The sequence below is a fragment of the Ranitomeya variabilis genome, chromosome 1 (genome assembly GCF_051348905.1).
Source record: "Ranitomeya variabilis isolate aRanVar5 chromosome 1, aRanVar5.hap1, whole genome shotgun sequence".
Lineage (NCBI taxonomy): Eukaryota > Metazoa > Chordata > Amphibia > Anura > Dendrobatidae > Ranitomeya > Ranitomeya variabilis.
Genome location: NC_135232.1, coordinates 766,709,061 through 766,733,037, shown reverse-complemented (window position 1 = coordinate 766,733,037; position 23,977 = coordinate 766,709,061). Strand labels below are relative to the sequence as shown.

The window sequence follows — 23,977 nt, the reverse complement described above, 5'->3', positions numbered from 1 at the left end:
AATATTTTACCAATAAATACATTTATTTTTGTAAATAAAAATGAACAGTAAAAAAACATATTTGGTATTGCTGCATCCATAAGGATCCACTCTATAAAATTATCCCACTAGTTAAACCCTTCAGTGAACACCGTAAAAAAATAAATAAAAAGCGAGGCAAAAAACAATGCTTTATCACCATACCACTGAACAAAAAGTGAAATAAAACATGATAAAAAAGTCGAATATATAATAAAAAAAATATGGTACCACTGAAAACGTCATCTTGTCCTACCAAAAACAAGTTGCCATACAGCTCCCTCAGCAGAAAAATAAAAAAGTCATAGCTCTCAGAATTGTTTTTATTGTGTAAAGGCTCAAAACATAAAAAAATATATAAATTGGATGTCACTGTAATCCTACTTACCTGAAGAATAAAGCTGCCTTACCAATTTCAGCACACGTGGAACGGTATATATAAAAAAAGAAATTCCTGAATTGCTGGTTTTTGTTCATTCTGTCTCCCAAATATCAGAATGGAAGTGATCAAAAAATGTTATGTACCTGAAAGTGGTACCAATAAAAAATGTCAGCTTGTTCCTCTAAAGACAAGCCATAACATGACTCAGCTGAAATATGTAAAAATTATAGCTCTCAAAATATGGTGATGCAAAAACTAGTTTTCGCAATAAAAAGCGTCTTTTAGTGTGTGACAGCAGCCAAACATAAAAACCCGATATAAATCTGTATTGCTTCAATCACACTGACCTGAAGAATAAAGTTGCCTAATCACTTACACCTCACGAAGAACTGCAGAAAAAATAAATAAAACCAATTCTTCACATGCTGTTGATTTTTTCATTCTGCCTCCTAAAGATCGCAGTAAGGCTCAGCGCACATTTATCCTGCGCTCTACGCTGAGCGCTTACACTGGGGTTTCCATGAAAATCTCTGAAATGCATGATTCAGATAGAGCCCCCAGCGGAAGTCCCTATAATGAGGCAGATGGAGGCACTGTGGACCCCATAGGACCTGTAATCCGGCTGAGACAATCTTTTTAGGATTGCATAAAAGTGCCTTCGGCCCAGTTTTCTGCACTTCTGAAAAGAAGGACACCATTGAACAGAGGCCAGACAGAGTCAAGAGTAACTCTGCTGCTTCATTATAGTGAATTGATCCATCTGGGAGTTCATTTGTCACATCACTCAGAGATTTAGATGGAAACCCAGATGTAAGTGCTCAGCGAAGAGCGCTGGACAAATGTGATCATAAATGTTATGTAAAATGTTGCTAATAAAAGCTTCAACTCAATAGACAAAAAAGCAAGACCTCAGTCAGGTCCATCATCTGTTAATGGAAATATAAGGGGCTTTCATGTTACTAGTAGCACAAAGGCTCTGGAAAAGCGAAATGGCTCCTCACTAGTGTTGAGCGATACCGTCCGATACTTGAAAGTATCGGTATCGGATAGTATCGGCCGATACCCGAAAAGTCTCCTTCAGGCCCTGGGATCCATATTAATGTGTAAAATAAAGAATTAAAATAAAAAATATTGATATACTCACCTCTCCGGAGGCCCCTGGACATCACCGCTGGTAACCGGCAGCCTTCTTTGCTTAAAATGAGCGTGTTTAGGGCCTTCCAAGACATCACGACTTCTGATTGGTCGCGTGCCGCTCATGTGACCGCCACGCGACCAATCACAAGCCGCGACGTCATTCTCAGGTCCTAAATTCCTAGAATGAGGAGTTTAGGGCCTGAGAATGACGTCACGGCTTGTGATTGGTCGCGTGGCGGTCACATGAGCGGCATGCGACCAATAAGAAGCCGTGACATCATGGAAGGCCCTAAACGCGCTCATTTTAAGCAAAGAAGGCTGCCGGTTACCAGCGGTGATGTCCAGGGGCCTCCGGAGAGGTGAGTATATCAATATTTTTTATTTTAATTCTTTATTTTACACAGTAATATGGATCCGATACCGATTCCCGATACCACAAAAGTATCGGAACTCGGTATCGGAATTCCGATACCGCAAGTATCGGCCGATACCCGATACTTGCGGTATCGGAATGCTCAACACTACTCCTCACCCCCAAAAGAAATTCAGTAAATTCTCCGCTCCCAAATCCAAATTCTTCCTCTCCCTTCTGAGCCCCAGTGTACATAAACCACATTTAGCACCCGCATGCTTGGCATTTCTGTTGTGATGAGAGCCCGCCTAATTTACAGGTGTGTGTCTCCAGAAGCATGAGCTGGGAATAATGTACTTACTGGTCACTACAATGGCAGTTTTCAGTTTTCACTCAGCAACATCCACTGCTGCTTGTTTCTGGAAATAACATATGGAGTCAAAATCATCACTACTTCTGTAGATAAATTCCCAAACGGTTATAACTTCCAAAATACGGTCACTTGAGGGAGGATTCTGCTTTTCTATCACTTAGGGGCTCTTTATATGGAATCTGCAGACTATTCTAGGAAAATCTGCGTTCCAGGAGCAAATAATGTTCGGTCCCTCTTGAGTCTCTCCATATGGTTAAGTAGTAGTGTACACATATGCAGTATTGTCACGTTCAGTCAAAATTGTTGGATACATTTTGGTGCCATTTATACCCATTTCCCAGTATAAAAATGTAAAACTTGGGGCTAACATACTATCTTGGTAGTAAAAATGTAAATTTTTTTATCTTCCCTGCCCAATGGTATAAAAGTCTGTGACACACCTGTGGTGTCAATATAATCACTGCACCCCTATATAAATTAATTGAAAGCTTTAGTTTGTAAAATGGGGTCACTTATGGGGTCTGCTGTGTTAGCACCTCAGGGGCTCTGCAAATGTAACATGGCATCCTCAAACAAATGCAGCAAAATCTGCACTATAATATTGCGCTTCTTCCCATCTGAGCTTTACAATCTGCCTCAAAAGTAGTTTTTGAAGACATATGGGATATCGGTAAACTCAGGAAAAAATGAACCCCAAAATTTGTTGTGCAACTTCTCCTATTACCCTTGTGGAAATACAAAATTTGGACCAAAAAAGGATTTTTGTGGGAAAAGTGTGATTTTTTTTTTATAAACTTCTGTTTAGCACCCATGGGTTCAAGGTGCTGAATACACATCTAGATAAGTTCCCTAATGGGTCTAGTTTCCAAAACGGTGTAACGTGTTTGGGGTTTCCACTGTTTAGGCACATCAGGGGCTCTCCAAACATGACATGGCGTCCGCTAATTATGCCAGCAAATTTTACATTCAAAGAGTGAAATGGTGCTCCTTCCCTTCTGAGCCCTGCCGTGTGCCCAAACAGTAGATTTCACCCACATATGGGGTATCTGCATGCTCAGGAGAAATTGCACAACAAATTATGTGGTCCATTTTCTCCTGTTACCGTTGAGAAAGTAAAAAAATGAGGTCTAAAGGAACATTTTTGTGAAAGAAAAGTAAATGTTTCTTTTTTCCTTCCAAATTCGAAAAATTCCTGTGAACACTGACTTTTTCCCGAAGTCCGTTTTAGTGTTCAGAGTCAAAATTGTGGGAGGAGATAGAGAGTGAGTTTGGATCCACATTGATTTTATGGGGTTCGGGTTCAAGTTCTGGTAGACTTCTGGTACCCAAACCAAACTTTGGACTAAAGTTCGGTCGAAACCGATGAACCCAAACATCCACGGGTCCACTCATCCTTAGTTACAGCAACTTTACAAATGTTTTCCAGGCTCAACATAATTTTCGGTATCACTCTGTTTGAGTGCAGATTGATGGATCTTGACAGTGTGCAATGTGCACACTTTCAGGATTGCCCTTTGTTGCAAACTGAAGTGACTGTTGTCACGTGAGTTGAGATTTGCATATTTGTAATCACATGCTAGCTAACTTCTCATTCCCTTCTCTCAATGGAATATTAAGAGAAGCAGCAAAAGTTGCTAGTTGGCATGTGATAACTAGTATGCAAATTGCTTACTTACAGAATCGCTTTAACTGCAATAGTGGGGACTTTGACAGTGTGCATATGTTCATTTCATAGAAACCACTGAGCACTATATAGCCTGTAGGGCCAGTGTCAAGTACTAGAAATTTGTGACAGTTGGTCATTATTCGATTAAGAAGCAACAATATGCTAGATTAATTCAGGGGTAGGCATACCACTGGTGTAACCTGTACAGCTGCACTGCGAAGCAGGAGGACTTATGCATAATGATGAGCTATTGGACTGCAAAGAGCCAATGTATTGTACTTGCACTTTGCCCCTCTTCAGTCTGTGTCTGCAACGGCATTAGTTTATTAAACAATTAAAAATGTTGAGCAACTTTATAAAACAATCCACAACAGATAAGATCTAAAATATAACGCATATTTAGGTTATAAGAATAAAAATGTAACTTCCTTCCCCACTCTTGATTCATGCCTTAACACCACCTATTTCAGTACAAAAAGATATGGAACCTATTTACTCACACCTTTCCTCTTGTAAAGAATGAAAGGCCGCATGTTACTCTATAGTTTACTTAAATTACACATGTAGATTTTTGTCTAAAATGGAAAGTGCCATGCTTAAGGGTACCGTCACACAGTGCCATTTTCATCGCTACGACGGCACGATTCATGACGTTCTAGCGATATCGTTACGATATCGTAGTGTCTGACACGCTACTGCGATCCGGAACCCCGCTGAGAATCGTACGTCGTAGCAGATTGTTTGAAACTTTCTTTCGTCGTCTAGTGTCCCGCTGTGGCGGCATGATTGCATCGTGTGACACAGGTTGTATACGATGTGCGCACAGTAACCAACGGCTTCTACATCACAAATACGTCATGAAATTATCACTCCAGCGCCGTGTATTGCAACGTGTGACCGCAGTCTACGACGCTGGAGCGATAATGATACGACGCTGCAACGTCACGAATCGTGCCGTCGTAGCGATGAAAATGGCACTGTGTGACGGTACCCTAAGAGGCCCCTATTCTCCATGTGCCCCCTCTCTCCAGTGTGCTCTTTTAGCATCAACCCGAAGCCAAAATTAATGTAGGATTTTCTATTTCTTTCCTTTCAAAAAACATTTTCATTTTGTAGTAAAATATACATTACATATTGGTTCCATTCACAGCTAAGAGAGTGCAAACCGAATGTTTCTGTCTGAACTACAGTTTTGGTCGCTACTATGTAATCTGGCATTACACAGCGATCATGGTTGACATCTTATTTATAATTCAGTTTGATCGTAATGGGAGAGTATTATGAAACGCAATGCTTTAGTGACTACTTTGGGACATGCTTACTCTGAATAAAACCTAAAAGTCTATATACTTTTATTGCGTGAAATAAAATGTCATATTTAGAAAGCCAATGAATATACTTATGTTTGTTGCTGTGGGAACCTGATGTTATGCCAAATGCACTCGGTTATTGCTGGTGAGAAGTGCCGTTTATGGTTGTGGGAGAGCTATTTCACCTTTTAAAAATGTCTTGTATATTTTGCTTTTGGATTTCTGATACATACCATGCCCTAATTGCTGCCTATAAACCTTCTAGCCTTCTCAGAGATGAATACCCTGTAATATACATGATTTTATAAGACCTTAAAGAATTGAGTTACTGGGATGTTAAGCAGTTACACAATCACTGTTATTTATATAATGTCCTTCTCAGTGGTTAAAGGTGCCATCCTACGAAGCCAGTAATTTAACAGCTTGCTAAGGAATGCAGAGTAACAACATCCCAATCTTCCATTGCTGGAATTGTAATATGCAAATAGATGTGGGATCTGCTTAAAGCAGGTAATTTACTAATAGTTTAATGATAGTACAGTTAATACAATTGAGCATTAAAAAGATTGACAAATAATTTAGAATTATATAAAACTGATAAGAAATCCAAAAGTTTTATGTGTCAAGTCAAGAAGAACGCCTGTTCCTGTCAAAATACCCAAAGCAAAGTTGAGTGTGTAGTTTTTGGGACCTGTTGGTAAACATCCAAAAAAAGGGATCTACATGTTGATAAAACATAATTTTTTGATTTGGCCTCAATTATAAACGTAGTCAATTAGTTTAAATGGTTAATATTACATATGTCACCAAGTTTACATATGGGAGGGTAGAGGTTGTGCACGAAAGGAAGGGGAAAATTTGAATTTAAAACTAAGTGGTGACAACAAGATTAGATCAACATTTAACCCCTTCCCGACATTTGACGTACTATCCCGTCGAGGTGGGGTGGGCCCGTATGACCGCCGACGGGATAGTACGTCATCATCGATCAGCGGCGCTCACGGGGGGAGCGCGGCCGATCGCGGCCGGGTGTCAGCTGCATATCGCAGCTGACATCCGGCACTATGTGCCAGGAGCGGTCACGGACCGCCCCCGGCACATTAACCCCCGGCACACCGCGATCAAACATGATCGCAGTGTACCGGCGGTATAGGGAAGCATCGCGCAGGGAGGGGGCTCCCTGCGGGCTTCCCTGAGACCCCCGGAGCAACGCGATGTGATCGCGTTGCTCTGAGGGTCTCCTACCTCCCTCCTCGCCGCAGGTCCCGGATCCAAGATGGCCGCGGCATCCGGGTCCTGCAGGGAGGGAGGTGGCTTACCGAGTGTCTGCTCAGAGCAGACACTTGGAAAGCCTGCAGCCCTGCACAGCAGATCGTCGATCTGGCAGAGTGCTGTGCACACTGCCAGATCAATGATCTGTGATGTCCCCCCCTGGGACAAAGTAAAAAAGTAAAAAAAAAATTTTTCCACATGTGTAAAAAAAAATAAAAAAAAAATTCCTAAATAAATAATAATAAAAAAAATATATTATTCCCATAAATACATTTCTTTATCTAAATAAAAAAAACAAAACAATAAAAGTACACATATTTAGTATCGCCGCGTCCGTAACGACCCAACCTATAAAACTGCCCCACTAGTTAACCCCTTCAGTAAACACCGTAAGAAAAAAAAAAAAAAAACGAGGCAAAAAACAACGCTTTATTACCATACCGCCGAACAAAAAGTGGAATAACACACGATCAAAAAGACTGATATAAATATCCATGGTACCGCTGAAAACGTCATCTTGTCCCGCAAAAAAAAAGCCGCCATACAGCATCATCAGCAAAAAAATAAAAAAGTTATAGTCCTGAGAATAAAGCGATACCAAAATAATTATTTTTTCTATATTTTAGTTTTTATCGTATAAAAGCGCCAAAACATAAAAAAATGATATAAATGAGATATCGCTGTAATCGTACTGACCCGACGAATAAAACTGCTTTATCAATTTTACCAAACGCGGAACGGTATAAACGCCTCTCCCAAAAGAAATTCATGAATAGCAGGTTTTTGGTCATTCTGCCTCACAAAAATCGGAATAAAAAGCGATCAAAAATGGTCACGTGTCCGAAAATGTTACCAATAAAAACGTCAACTCGTCCCGCAAAAAACAAGACCTCACATGACTCTGTGGAGCAAAATGTGGAAAAATTATAGGTCTCAAAATGTGGAGACGCAAAAACTTTTTTGCTATAAAAAGCGTCGCTGGTTTCACACTTGCGTTTTTGACTGCAGCGTTTTTTGCACAAAAAAACGCATGCGTTTTTTCCCTATATTTGACATTGAAAACGCATGCGGTTTTTTTGTACGCGTTTGGTCGCGTTTTCAAACGCATGCGGTTTTTTTCTGCATGCGTTCATTTTCAGAAATACAACCTGCAGTATTTTCTTGCGTTTTTAAGCACATGCGTTTGTTTGCGTTAAAAACGCATGCATTTTTATCGAAAAAAAACAGAAAACACACTGAAAAGCCACCCACCACCATCAAGGTGATAAAGGGATCCAAACCCTAACCCTAACTCTACCCCTAACCTCACCCCTAACCGTTTAATGAACATTTTCTGACAGTCATAGTGCCACGTATTTCAGTGCCACGTATTTCAGTGCCACGTATTTCAGTGCCACGTATTTCAGTGCCACGTATTTCTGTGCCACGTATTTCTGTGCCACGTATCACGTATTTCAGTGCCACGTGTTTCAGTGCCACGTATTTCAGTGCCACGTATCACGTATTTCAGTGCCACATATTTTAGTACCACGTATTTCAGTGCCACGTATTTCAGTGCCACGTATTTCAGTGCCACGTATTTCAGTGCCACGTATTTCAGTGCCACGTGTTTCAGTGCCACGTGTTTCAGTGCCACGTATTTAAGTGCCACGTATCACATATTTCAGTGCCACGTATTTCAGTGCCACGTATTTCAGTGCCACGTATTTCAGTGCCACGTATTTCAGTGCCACGTGTTTCAGTGCCACGTATTTAAGTGCCACGTATCACATATTTCAGTGCCACGTATTTCAGTGCCACGTATTTCAGTGCCACGTATTTCAGTGCCACGTATTTCAGTGCCACGTATTTCAGTGCCACGTATTTCAGTGCCACGTATCACATATTTCAGTGCCACGTATTTAAGTGCCACGTATTTCAGTGCCACATATTTCAGTGCCACGTATCACGTATTTCAGTGCCACGTGTTTCAGTGCCACGTATTTAAGTGCCACGTATCACGTATTTCAGTGCCACGTATTTCAGTGCCACGTATTTCAGTGCCACGTATTTCAGTGCCACGTATTTTAGTGACACGTATTTTAGTGACACGTATTTCAGTCACGTTTAGGGTTAGGGTGAGGGGTAGGGTTAGGGTTAGGGCTAGGGTTGGAGGTAAAGTTAGGGTTAGGGTTTGGATTACATTTACGTTTGGATTAGGGTTGGGATTAGAATTATGGGTGTGTCAGGGCTAGGGGTGTGGTTAGGGTTACCGTTGGGATTAGGGTTAGGGGTGTGTTTGGGTTAGGGTTTCAGGTAGAATTGGGGAGTTTCCACTGTCCAGGCACATCAGGGGCTCTCCAAGCGCGACATGGCGTCCAATCTCAATTCCAGCCAATTCTGCGTTGAAAAAGTAAAACAGTGCTCCTTCCCTTCCGAGCTCTCCCGTGCGCCCAAAAAGGGGTTTACCCCAACATATGTGTTATCAGCGTACTCGGGACAAATTGAACAACAACTTCTGGGGTCCAAGTTCTCTTGTTATCCTTAGGAAAATAAAAATTTGGGGGGCTAAAAATCATTTTTGTGGGAAAAAAAAGATGTTTTATTTTCACGGCTCTGCGTTATAAACTGTAGTGAAACACTTGGGGGTTCAAAGTTCTCACAACACATCTAGATAAGTTCCTTGGGAGGTCTAGTTTCCAATATGGGGTCACTTGTGGGGGGTTTGTACTGTTTGGGTACATCAGGGGCTCTGCAAATGCAACGTGACGCCTGCAGACCAATCCATTTAAGGCTGCATTCCAAATGGCGCTCCTTCCCTTCCGAGCTCTGTCATGCACCCAAACAGTGGTTCCCCCCCACATATGGGGTATCAGCGTACTCAGGACAAATTGGACAACAACTTTTGGGGTCTAATTTATCCTGTTACCCTTGTAAAAATACAAAACTGGGGGCTAAAAAATCATTTTTGTGAAAAAAAAAAAGAATTTTTATTTTCACGGCTTTGCGCTATAAACTTTAGTGAAACACTTGGGGGTTCAAAGTTCTCAAAACACATCTAGATAAGTTCCTTGGGAGGTCTAGTTTCCAATATGGGGTCACTTGTGGGGGGTTTGTACTGTTTGGGTACATCAGGGGCTCTGCAAATGCAACGTGACGGCTGCTGACCAATCCATTTAAGTCTGCATTCCAAATGGCGCTCCTTCCCTTCCGAGCTCTGTCATGCGCCCAAACAGTGGTTCCCCCCCACATATGGGGTATCAGCGTACTCAGGACAAATTGGAAAACAAATTTTGGGGTCCAATTTATTCTGTTACCCTTGTAAAAATACAAAGCTGGGTGCTAAAAAATCATTTTTGAGAAAAAAAATAAAAATTATTTTCACGGCTCTGCGTTATAATCTGTAGTGAAACACTTGGGGGTTCAAAGCTCTCAAAACACATCTAGATAAGATCCTTAGGGGGTCTACTTTCCAAAATGGTGTCACTTGTAGGGAGTTTCAATGTTTAGGCACATCAGGGGCTCTCCAAACGCAACATGGCGTCCCATCTCAATTCCAGTCAATTTTGCATTGAAAAGTCAAATGGCGCTCCTTCCCTTCCAAGCTCTGCCATGCGCCCAAACAATGGTTTACACCCACATATGGGGTATCAGCGTACTCAGGACAAATTGGCCAACATTTTTTGGGGTCCAATTTCTTCTCTTACCCTTGGGAAAATAAAAAATTGGGGGCGAAAAGATCATTTTTGTGAAAAAATATGATTTTTTATTTTTACAGCTCTGCATTATAAACTTCTGTGAAGCACTTGGTGGGTCAAAGTGCTCACCACACATCTAGATAAGTTCCTTAGGGGGTCTACTTTCCAAAATGGTGTCACTTGTAGGGAGTTTCAATGTTTAGGCACATCAGGGGCTCTCCAAACGCAACATGGCGTCCCATCTCAATTCCAGTCAATTTTGCATTGAAAAGTCAAATGGCGCTCCTTCCCTTCCAAGCTCTGCCATGCGCCCAAACAATGGTTTACACCCACATATGGGGTATCATCGTACTCAGGACAAATTGGCCAACATTTTTTGGGGTCCAATTTCTTCTCTTACCCTTGGGAAAATAAAAAATTGGGGGCGAAAAGATCATTTTTGTGAAAAAATATGATTTTTTATTTTTACGGCTCTGCATTATAAACTTCTGTGAAGCACTTGGTGGGTCAAAGTGCTCACCACACATCTAGATAAGTTCCTTAGGGGGTCTACTTTCCAAAATGGTGTCACTTGTAGGGAGTTTCAATGTTTAGGCACATCAGGGGCTCTCCAAACGCAACATGGCGTCCCATCTCAATTCCAGTCAATTTTGCATTGAAAAGTCAAATGGCGCTCCTTCCCTTCCAAGCTCTGCCATGCGCCCAAACAATGGTTTACACCCACATATGGGGTATCATCGTACTCAGGACAAATTGGCCAACATTTTTTGGGGTCCAATTTCTTCTCTTACCCTTGGGAAAATAAAAAATTGGGGGCGAAAAGATCATTTTTGTGAAAAAATATGATTTTTTATTTTTACGGCTCTGCATTATAAACTTCTGTGAAGCACTTGGTGGGTCAAAGTGCTCACCACACATCTAGATAAGTTCCTTAGGGGGTCTACTTTCCAAAATGGTGTCACTTGTAGGGAGTTTCAATGTTTAGGCACATCAGGGGCTCTCCAAACGCAACATGGCGTCCCATCTCAATTCCAGTCAATTTTGCATTGAAAAGTCAAATGGCGCTCCTTCCCTTCCAAGCTCTGCCATGCGCCCAAACAATGGTTTACACCCACATATGGGGTATCATCGTACTCAGGACAAATTGGCCAACATTTTTTGGGGTCCAATTTCTTCTCTTACCCTTGGGAAAATAAAAAATTGGGGGCGAAAAGATCATTTTTGTGAAAAAATATGATTTTTTATTTTTACGGCTCTGCATTATAAACTTCTGTGAAGCACTTGGTGGGTCAAAGTGCTCACCACACATCTAGATAAGTTCCTTAGGGGGTCTACTTTCCAAAATGGTGTCACTTGTAGGGAGTTTCAATGTTTAGGCACATCAGGGGCTCTCCAAACGCAACATGGCGTCCCATCTCAATTCCAGTCAATTTTGCATTGAAAAGTCAAATGGCGCTCCTTCCCTTCCAAGCTCTGCCATGCGCCCAAACAATGGTTTACACCCACATATGGGGTATCATCGTACTCAGGACAAATTGCACAACATTTTTTGGGGTCCAATTTCTTCTCTTACCCTTGGGAAAATAAAAAATTGGGGGCGAAAAGATCATTTTTGTGAAACAATATGATTTTTTATTTTTACGGCTCTGCATTATAAACTTCTGTGAAGCACTTGGTGGGTCAAAGTGCTCACCACACATCAAGATAAGTTCCTTAGGGGGTCTACTTTCCAAAATGGTGTCACTTGTAGGGGGTTTCAGTGTTTAGGCACATCAGGGGCTCTCCAAACGCAACATGGCGTCCCATCTTAATTCCAGTCAATTTTGCATTGAAAAGTCAAATGGCGCTCCTTTCCTTCCGAGCTCTGCCATACGCCCAAACAGTGGTTTACCCCCACATATGGGGTATCAGCGTACTCAGGACAAATTGTACAACAACTTTGGGGGTCCATTTTCTCCTGTTACCCTTGGTAAAATAAAACAAATTGGAGCTGAAATAAATTTTGTGTGAAAAAAAGTTAAATGTTCATTTTTATTTAAACATTCCAAAAATTCCTGTGAAACACCTGAAGGGTTAATAAACTTCTTGAATGTGGTTTTGAGCACCTTGAGGGGTGCAGTTTTTAGAATGGTGTCACACTTGGGTATTTTCTATCATATAGACCCCTCAAAATGACTTCAAATGAGATGTGGTCCCTAAAAAAAAATGGTGTTGTAAAAATGAGAAATTGCTGGTCAACTTTTAACCCTTATAACTCCGTCACAAAAAAAAATTTTGGTTCCAAAATTGTACTGATGTAAAGTAGACATGTGGGAAATGTTACTTATTAAGTATTTTGCGTGACATATGTCTGTGATTTAAGGGCATAAAAATTCAAAGTTGGAAAATTGCAAAATTTTCAAAATTTTCGCCAAATTTCCATTTTTTTCACAAATAAACGCAAGTTATATCGAATAAATTTTACCACTAACATGAAGTACAATATGTCACGAGAAAACAATGTCAGAATCGCCAAGATCCGTCAAAGCGTTCCAGAGTTATAGCCTCATAAAGGGACAGTGGTCAGAATTGTAAAAATTGGCCCGGTCATTAACGTGCAAACCACCCTTGGGGGTGAAGGGGTTAAGCAACGTTTCTATGCGTGAACATAAGCATATATGTGATTTCATTCTAAATCATCAACATGCTGTGTGTAGGAGAAATCAGAATCATTCCAGACATCAAGAACCTAGTAACTGTTGATCCACAAAGTCTACAAAATTATAGCTGATAAAAAAAGAAAATGAGCTTGCAGTCCTGTTTGATTGAACCTTTCACTGACTAGGACATATGTATTACGTCATATTCTAAGCAAAGCATGAGTTAAAAATCATAAGTTCTAAAACCAAGATGTTGGTATAATAATTAAGTCCAAAGGCTTAGTTTTTAAAAAATGTCAGTATGATCCACACAAAGAAGTTGAGGAACAACATAGAAACTTTACTTAATAATTTTGTGTCAAAAAGAGGAGGCATTGAAGAAAACAAACTGTAAGTGAATTAAAGAAGAAAGATTCCAGTCTATTACTGTTAGCACCCCCTTAAAACAAGGATGGGGCACTTTTTCTGCTGATAGCCATTTAGATACCGTATATACTGTATATAACATACGGTAATTTGTGGGACATACAAAATTACCAACTTGAAAATTATCCTACTATATTTGGTCAAATATTTAATTAACTCCCCCAATTGTGATGGCTGGAACTGCTTCTCTTAAATGGGGCGTTTGATGTTAGGTGTTGTTAATGATGTTGCTACTCATGACTGCTTTTGCAGGTTTGTGTCGGGCAGTCATGTTAATTGTTGAAAAGAACTGCTTGCAACAGTAATGCACGTCTCCTCAAAGTGGGCAATTCATTATTGCTGAAATAACATTTATAGAACTCAAGCAGTGGTGATGGCGTCGTAAGCTAGTACTGTGAAAGTATATGATGGTAATGGAGATAAGTAGGAAGGTAATATTTAATCAAATTGTAACAGAAAGCATATGTAGTGTCAGTAATGGCATACATATTTTTCAAAATTAGAGATAATTGAAACTTTAGAAATTCAAATTTGCCAGATTCAACAATTTTCTTACAATTGTTGGTCTGCATCAAATTGATTTGAAGCAAAGCCTTCAATTTTACCTAAAGGGACATGTGTATCCCATTTCAAGCTAGTTATAACAATAATAGCCTTAGTAATACCAATGTGATCTAAATATAGAAATCTGGGCATATCCGACCGCATATGTAACAACTCAGCACACTAATAGAGTTTTCACAATTTTCGAAAAACAGTCCAAAAAATATCTTTCTTATTCATTTGTGGTCAGATGAACTGTTTTTTGCATAACAATGACTCTAAGTAATGGCAATGCTGTTAGTGGTATCATCAACTTGCTGTGACTGAGGTGATGTTCCATATGTTCCATAAAGCCATCTGCCCTCTTTTTTTTCTGGAAAAATATTGTGCTGCTTTCTGCTTTATAGTGCATTAAGAATGAAGAAAAAATATTGTGTAATTGTAGTTCAAATGCAGCAGGACAGATGCCAACTACATCATGTCATTGATAATTACACTGAATCTGTCACTGCTGCTGGCACTGCTGCTGGCACCTGACATATAGCTCTCTCACCCATCAACTGAATTTCTGTATTATTCTCAGACTGCTACACTCATCATCTTCACTGCTGCAGTTATACAAAACTGTCGCTGTCTGGAGTTCAATGTGCTAGGACTTTTTCTTCCCATATCTTGCGCTGAGTTGTGAGCCCGGACATTCGCCCACTATTCTAAATCACCCTAAAATTAGTGTTTCATTCCCTGCCTAGGTTTCTACACAGATTCTGATAGTCCCAACAAGGTATTATGGGGAAGCCTGCATTGTCGCTCCAAAGGTCATATCAGCTTTCCTTGACTGATGTAATCTTCTGCAATGTAGAAAAAGGTGATGGCTATGTTTTGTGGCAATTTGCGCCAACTAAATCGCAAATTGGTTGAATTTTATAACATTTTAATCTAATTGAATTAGCATCGAATTGATTTGCTGATCTCTATACAATATTTAATGTCTTACACGGCAACACATTTATATTCCATGACCGTTGTTGAAGTTATATTAATATATATAATTATATAATATAATTATATTATTATATATAATATTGTATTTAATTGACATATTTTCCTAAAAACAATACTTATCTACTTTACAACCTGGCATACCTATTCAAACAAATCCTCCCACTGTGCTAAATAAAGCAAATAATACAAAGGAAACATTTAGTGAATAAGATCATTAAGCAGGTTGGAGAGTTTGTAAAACCACATCATATTGGTATTTGTTTCACATGGGTCCCTAACGTGCAACATATTTAAGAAATTCAAATGTGGCAATAAAAGCCTCTGATAGAGAAAGTATTACTACCTCTGGTGACACAATACTAACTTTTTCCTACAATACATACTTTCTCCAATTTGATTACCCCTTCCTACTCTGTGAAATGTACCTTTTATGTACTTAGCTGAGAATAAAAATGTATACACCATTTTACAAGCCTTTCCCTGCTCAATCTCTAATGTGTTTATATGTCTCTAGTGGTGCCATATTATATATTGTTAGAGTTCATTGAACCTGTACTTTTAAAACAAGCTTGTCTGAAAAAGTGTAGCTACAGATGACACTTGCAGTAGAAGGAAAGTTGTCCCAGAAACTACTTGTCATTAAGAAGCACACTTGTATGTTTTTCGTGTTTTCTAGTGTGAAACTCTTTGACCATTAGAACATTATTTTGGAATACTTGATATTTTTCAGAGGACTCCAAGGACAATTATTTCCTGTGATTAATGGCATGCCTTATTTCACATGGCTAAGTTACTTACCATGTCACACTTGTTTAACGCTACCCGGAAATTCAATGCTAAATGAATTGACTGCTAGGGAAGGGAGCAAAATAGGAAAAAGTCGACAGCAGTTTGAAGTACTCTAAGACACAGATGGTTAGGACAGGATAAGTCTGGGAAAGAAATAAAAGGAAACTGTAAAGAAAGAAAAATATCATCTGGTCTATTATGGTCTATATTCCTGTATTGTATCTCCGTATAGAAGCGAGTTAAAGCAGTGGAATAGAGACTATACCAATTTAATAAGAATTATTGGGAAATAAATGCGTGTGTGCATGTAGAACTTTAGAAATGAATAGTAAAATAATAATTTTCTGCAAGTTGTGTAGAAATTATGCAGGGAACACAAAGTTAAATTTCCTAGAAATTATTCAATTTTTCAGCTAGGGAATTGCGGAGGAGTGGATCTTAAACAATGGGTGGGACTAGAATGTATTTTTGTCTTCTGCTATTCAAGGAGATTTTTCTCAGTTTTATTAGTAATATGAGATAAAATAGGATCAAACGACAAATGGGGATTATGGGAAGTAGTATTGGTATGTTTTATGTGCATTTTTATGTTTATTATTCCATTAAAAGCATCAGAATTTTGCATATTTCTTTATTTCTAATGATCATCCTCCTGAAGAAAGACATGGTAGAACATTCTTTCCATTTCAATGGACAAATAAGACGACTGACGCCTTTTGTCTTATACAACAATTAAAAAAAGTTGTTCCTTTTGCAGTGCTAATTGAGATACCATGAAGCTTTTAGAGCGGGAATTTGTTAGCTAGAAAAGTTACAGATGAATTTATCGGGCAATAGGGAGAAAGCACTGGAGGAGTGTGAAGAAGGGATGCCAGGAATGGAAGTCACAGCTGGTTCAGATTGGCTCATTTAAGCCTTCCTATAAAATAACATAGAGAGACCAAGCTTAGACAGGAAATCAGTCTCTTAAATAATATAATAACAAGCTTCTTTATAGTTGTGTACTGCTGATGGTATAATAGACATGTTTAATTAATCAGATAAATCCCCTAAAAAAGTAAGCTTATTAACTGGTAGTACAGAACAATAAGTTTTATCAGTCATTAAGGGGTTGCATTACATATATACAATTCTTGTATAGACCTGTAGATAAATCAGTCATCTCACATTTGTTCTTCTTTGCAGAAAGAAGTTTCCATTTAGGTATCATAAATAGAAATGTTATGCTGAACTAATTAGACCTGATGAACCAAGGAACAAAATTACTGTTCATCAGTTATTCATCAAATTTTTGACTTGTGTCAGATGTAGCATTCTGCATATGCGTAGCAGATGTCAGAGGTGCGTTTGCGGAAAAGTTCGATTCCTAAATGTCATAGGAGCTTTCCACTGCATCATTAGAAATTAAATGCTGATGGCTTCCTATTCTTAATGGTGGCATGGTTTTGCAAAATCCGAGTGGCTACTCTCAGTAAGCAGCCATTTACAATTATTTTTTAATGATGTAGAAGCAGACCAAGCGATGTGTTAGCCCAGACTTATAGTTTTGTGAAAAAAAATATGGACACTTTGATCTGTTTGTTTTATCCTTTTTGTGTGTCAAAGGGACAACTTATTCATAAAATAGACAAATTATGTCATTGGATGCCATGTATTACATTTGTGCATCTATTGAAATATAAAAATGGTATACTAAATGAATAAAACATCTTAAAATGCTGCAAAATTTTTGAGCAACTCAACTTTGGGCAAACAAATTGTGATATGCGGCACTTTTACGCCAGACCGTGTTTGCGTCAGCTTGTAGACAACTCCAGCAATTTGGGTAAAGTTGGGATAAGTCCAAAAGGCAATGTCATAGTAATTTATGCCACTTAAATAGCACACGTTATGCCAGTAATGTATGGCAGACCTTGGCTGGAGTAACATTTCCACAGAAGGGACATGGCAGTTGTAAGATGCGCTTTATTTGTTAAGATACATATACCTCTCAATGTATTAGGAGCATCTTATCTTAGCAGTGCCTTCATTTAGACTTGCGTGCAAAACAAAAATCTTAATAAATTTGGGCTTTAATTTCAAAGAAAAAGCCACTTACAGATGTAGCAATCACCATCATGATGCCTGCTGCGCTACATTAATATTTGAGTCCTGCAGCTGTTATCATTCAATGTGAATAAGCTGCATGGTACCCTGATGCCATGGCACACTGCAGCCGTCAATCTGTCAACTGCTACATCTGTAATATCTGTCACAACAAACATTTGGTTGTATTGGTGTGACTTGTTGCATATTTCACTATCTAGACAGATAAAATACTGTATTTACATAAGTAATCAAAATACGTTGCAAGATAGCAATGCAAACTTTCTGATAATATACAGGTTTACACTTTTTAAAGAGGTTGTTTCAAGTTGTTGAATTGAAGAACACTGCTATTCTGTCTTCTGGTTTACTGCCTACAGGAAATTGGTGCACTCTTGATGATTAATAGTTTGGCCTAGCATCATAGTTGTGCCACTGGCCCAAACTGTTCTCTCTGATGCAGCAATTAGAGACTGCTTTGTCTCTGCAGAATTGGAGGAGCACAGTGATAGTTTAACTGGCCATATATAGTGAACCGGCCGACTTCAAGCAGTATTAGCAAACTCTATAGCAAACAGCTTGTAAGCGCTGTGCTTCTTGCCTAGGAGACCTGCCACTGCTGATAGACTGTAGTGGTGACTGGTAACCTTAGTAACAAATAGTAAACAATAAAATTTAAAATCTCAGCGCTCTTGAGAACAGATAAGACTTTTAATACCAAGTAAATTGTAAAGCTGATTGTTTTTGCAAGCTTTTGCATTTTTCACATATAAGATGTTGAGAAGACCTTTTTATGTTAATAAATATATTATAGTGTGGTAAGTGGAGTCCATAGCTAGTGTAAATAAGAAATACAGATTATTCATTGTTATCTTCATGCTGTAGATATTTCCACCATATCCTATAATCTTTCCTTAGATATTTTTTGATTTATATAGCTGGTATACCATAAATGTCACACATCTAGGATATTCACCTACCAGTTATGTTATAAATGTCTAAGGTGCTAAAAATATTTTAACAAAATAGTAAGTAAGCAACAGAAAATTTCATTTGTCATTTACTAATTATTGTTTGTATTTTCCATCACCTCGTGATTGTTGTGGATCAGCTGCCACAAACAAATCTGTGGCCAGGAGCATGACTTTGTAGGAGAAATGCCAAAGTATACTTGCTCCCTTAATTCTTAGGACCAGCACTTGTTCCAGATGACTGACTCACTTAGATCCTAATTTTATGGGATCTCCTGGGGATATGACATCACATTAAAATAATGGAACACCAGTTTAAACTGACAAACATTTATATGAGTTCTAAGAAACACTTCAAAATTGTTTACATATGTAGGATATTTTGATATTATATCTTCACACAATCAAGGAAATTGTTGCCACGATTTATCATTTGTGTTTCTTTTAAGTCACTTTCCTTTTTCTCTTGTAGTATCAGTCACGGTTTTTGGCACCAAATTCATCAATAAGGCACATGTGATTCATGAATTTGGCACACAGTAAAAAATAGTCTTTTTTGTATTTTACTGCTTTTGCAACTTTTTGGCACATGTTGGCATGAAAAAGTCACACAAATTGGGGCAAAATGCTGGCGTACTCTAAAATACATTAAGGGGGAGGCAAAGCGATATTGCTACAAATGTTGAGACATTTTAAATAGTAGCAGTAGGAATTGTTAGACTTAGCTCACAAAACGGAAAATAAGAAAAAAAATAGTCGAGCACATTTAAAATAGACCTCAAAACAAATAGAAGAAAAAATTGGGTTAGAACAGAAAGGCGGAAAAGCCAAAAAAACAAGACAAAAAACAGGCTCAATGGCAATGATGATTTGAGGTCAGTATGTTTGCCAGTATTTTACTTCACATAAAACTAGGAGTGGGTACAAAATCCAATAAAACCTTTCTGCTAGTATTATTATTCACTCCAGGTTCCATTCTTACTTAGCTCAAAAATACTAAAGAAAAATACGGACCAAAAGGTTTTCCAATTTTATGTAAACTACATTTATCCAATATATTATGGAAACTCTCCAATTTTCTAATATACCGTATATACTCGAGTATAAGCCGACCCGAGTATAAGCCGACCCCCCTAATTTTGCCACAAAAAACTGGGAAAACTTATTGACTCGAGTATAAGCCTAGGGTGGAAAATGCAGCAGCTACCGGTGAATTTCAAAAATAAAAATAGATGCTCCATACTGTTCATTATGGCCCCATAGCTGTGCCATATAGTGCTCTGCACCGTTCATAATTGCCCCATAGCTGTGCCATATAGTGCTCTGCACCGTCCATAATTGCCCCATAGCTGTGCCATATAGTGCACTGCACCATTATTGTCCCATAGCTGTGCCATACAGTGCTCTGCACCATTATTGCCCCATAGCTGTGCCATATAGTGCTCTGCACCATTATTGCCCCATAGCTGTGCCATACAGTGCTCTGCACCATTATTGCCCCATAGCTGTGCCATATAGTGCTCTGCACCATTATTGCCCCATAGCTGTGCCATATAGTGCTCTGCACCATTATTGCCCCATAGCTGTGCCATACAGTGCTCTGCACCATTATTGCCCCATAGCTGTGCCATACAGTGCTCTGCACCATTATTGCCCCATAGCTGTGCCATATAGTGCTCTGCACCATTATTGCCCCATAGCTGTGCCATATAGTGCTCTGCACCATTATTGCCCCATAGCTGTGCCATATAGTGCTCTGCACCATTATTGCCCCATAGCTGTGCCATATAGTGCTCTGCACCATTATTGCCCCATAGCTGTGCCATATAGTGCTCTGCACCATTATTGCCCCATAGCTGTGCCATATAGTGCTCTGCACCATTATTGCCCCATAGCTGTGCCATATAGTGCTCTGTACCGTTGCCCCATAGCTGTGCCATATAGTGCTCTGCACCATTGCCCCATAGCTGTGCCATATAGTGCTCTGCACCATTGCCCCATAGCTGTGCCATACAGTGCTCTGCACCATTATTGCCCCATAGCTGTGCCATATAGTGCTCTGCACCATTATTGCCCCATAGCTGTGCCATATAGTGCTCTGCACCGTTGCCCCATAGCTGTGCCATATAGTGCTCTGCACCGTCCATTATTGCCCCATAGCTGTGCTGCTGCTGCTGCAATAAAAATAATAAAACACATACTCACCTGTCTTGCTTGCAGCTCCTCGGCGCCATCTTCCCGGCGTCTCTCCGCACTGACTGATCAGGCAGAGGGCGGCGCGCACACTATATGCGTCATCGCGCCCTCTGCCTGAACAGTCAGAGCGGAGAGAGAGACGCCGGGAAGATGGAGACAGCGCCCGGCGAGTGGAACGAGGAGAGGTGAATATGTCATACTTACCTGCTCCCGGCGTCCCGCTCCTTCCCCCTGCCTGTCTTCGGTGCCGCAGCCTCTTTCTCTGTCAGCGGTCACCGGCACCGCTCATTAGAGAAATGAATAGGCGGCTCCGCCCCTATGGGAGGTGGAGCCGCCTATTCATTTCTCTAATGAGCGGTCCCACGTGACCGCTCAGGGGAAGAGGCTGCTGCACCCGGAGACCGTGGGACGGGCAGGGGAGCGTCAGAATCGCCGGGACTAGGTGAGTATGCCCCGGGCGCCCTCCCCCCCTCACCCGCCGACCGTGACTCGAGTATAAGCCGAGGGGGCACTTTCAGCCCAAAAATTTGGGCTGAAAATCTCGGCTTATACTCGAGTATATACGGTACTTTGTTTTCCATTCCCCTGCCATTTTAAAGATCTTTACTGCACTCAGTGAATAGAAACATACTTCAGAAAATGTTCATCTAGCAAAGGTCTCTTGTAATGAGCTGTATTTCATTAGCAAAAATACATTTTGAAAATGTGGAGAAATTGAGAGATATTAGAAAGTCTCAGAATGTCCCACTATGCAATGAGTCTTAGTCTGGAAAGACTCAGGGGCATAATAAAAATAAGATGTAAAATAAAAAAGCAACTTATAATCTTCTTACTGTTCAACTCTGCTGCTTATTGTCCCTTGTACGGTCTTAGGTGCCTCTACTTACCACCCCCTCACTATGAAACATTGAGCATCTTCACACTAGACCAGAACTTCCATCTGTGACTAGGCCTGGGAAGTCCCTGCACCTATGCAGAGAAGTCCTAGACCCAGTCACAGCTTGAAGTCCTTGCCTTACATGTGAGTTATAAGGTTGTGGCGCACATTGTGACTTTATGACGAATACGTATGTGCATAGACGTCCCAGTCCTAGTCAAGACTGGAAGCCCCAGCTTAGCATGAAAATGCTTGGGGTTTCAGCATGTGGTGACAGCAAGAAGAAATGCCAAGGATTGTATGCCGAGAGAGCAGTGAAGATGGTCAAAGAGGTGGGCAGTGAGATGAGTATTATTATTATTTTTTATCCTTTTTGCCAGTCCTCTATGGTTCAGCAAAATGGCAGCCAGCCAGCTGGCATTTTTGCTGAATTCATATAGAGCAAATAACAAAAAAAAAATCTTCTTTCTGGAGAATGCAGATTTTAAAAAAACTTTAGTAGTAGTAGAATTCAATTCTGCTCAAATAAATTTGTCCATCTTTATGTGGGACCCTTATAAAAATTTTTTAGAATGTACTTTAAAGGGAACCTGTCATATATAAAAATATATGGTTAATATGCGGGTTAATATTGTTATGAAGCTGCCCTGTGCGTGCACTGAGAGCCCTGTTGCCCTCTTGGTTGTCAGTCCATGCCGGGGTGTGGTTACAGCTGCTGCTCACTATGCACTGAGTGGTGACTGACACTGCCCAGTCCCACCTCTATGACTGAAAGCCCATGTTTGTTGGGAGGAATAAAGTTAATTTCCTCTCGGCAGCGGGACTCTCAGTGCGAACACCGGACAGCTTCGGAAAGCTATTAACCTACAGATTAACCCCGTATCTGCAGGATAATAGTTTTTTTTTACATTACAGGTTTCTTTTAAGAACATTAAAGAAGGATCACAATGCAAGTAAATGACCAATCACAATTAATATTCTTTATATAATTTGTTCATAAAATAGTGGTATATATTAGATGGATAGATGAATAATTATCCTTGTTGTTATCAACGTGTAATAGCAGATACAAAGCACTCTTTTCTCTGATTAGTTAAGCTATCATACAAGAACTGAGATAATAAGTTAGGACCATCCCCACCAACGAGACCAATTTAAGGTTCTGTTTTAAAACTGAAAAAGTACCTTGAAGATATTTTCTATGCTTTCAGGTTCTACCAGGTGATAAGTTATAGCATCTTATTTTAGCCGGGCAGGAGGACGCAAAGGAAGCGGATGTGAGGACCTTACACAAAGCTGCAGCGAAGCATGAGCATCACCTTGAGGAAGACTTTTAAGTTCGCCCTTTGAGATCCTGATGGCAAGCTTTGTAATTCTAAAGAAAGAGACTCCAGCAGAGATGAAGTTGCGTGTTTTCATTTCAATGTACGTCACATTCCACACCTGAAATCATGGTTTGAAGGTGACCAAAAAGTCTTGTATAAGACTATTTTTTACAGAACTGTGTTTGTTCAATGGTTTTACCTGGAATCCTATTTTTATTTCTTATTTAAATTTTGTACATTTTGATCATGTTTGTAATGCTCACAGAAATGTAGTGTTTATGTGTTTTATATGTTCTTGTCATCAGTTAGATATTTTTTAAAAAAATTAAAATATTTTCTCTATAATTACAGAAATGAAGTTTTGTTTTCACAGCTTGAGCATTTGTGATTTTATTAAAGAAAATGCTGACCGTTCCTTAAGTCCTGAAGAGCAGTGTTCACAAACTAAATTTCAACTGAAAAACAGTCAAGGTCTTTTGAACGCAGCCATAATATAAAAGATATGTAAACTATCACCCATTGACATCTACGGCTTATACTGTACTTCCATGTAGTTCCTATTTCACTTGCAACTTTTCTCATAAATATAGTTGTTGCACGTTGCATCCCATGAAACATTACAAAGATACTCTCTTCTTAAATCACTTCTGATGCATCCAGATATTTATAAGCCAAAACCAGGAGTGGAATAATCAGAGGAAAAGTATAATAGAAACTTGTCACCACTTCTGTATTTCTCACCCACTAATGGTTTTTGCTTACAAATACTGATGTAAAATACTGACCAAACACTGAACGTGTGAACATTGCATAAGGAAAAATACAGGGTTACCGTACTACAACACAAAGAGTGCCTGTAAAGATGCAATAAGGAACTAAGCCTTGTGCCACTATACAGACATATTGCACTTGCTTCAGTAATTTTTAAGAGGCTTCA

General features: G+C 39.6%; 1 protein-coding gene across 4 annotated transcripts in view; it reads left to right on the top strand.

Annotated features, from left to right (window-relative positions):
• The window catches only part of CRLF1 (cytokine receptor like factor 1), a 211,527-nt gene extending 188,154 nt beyond the window's left edge, over positions 1–23,373 (top strand). Inside the window, exon 8 of one of the 4 annotated variants that reach the window (XM_077254565.1) lies at positions 22,964–23,373. In XM_077254565.1, coding sequence (XP_077110680.1) covers positions 22,964–22,996 — 33 coding nt within the window. In that variant the 3' untranslated portion in view covers positions 22,997–23,373. Of the gene's footprint in view, positions 1–22,926 lie in introns of all 4 variants that reach the window. The other 3 variants (XM_077254486.1, XM_077254336.1, XM_077254409.1) reach the window with 3 other exon arrangements.
• The last annotated feature ends 604 nt before the right edge of the window (positions 23,374–23,977 follow it).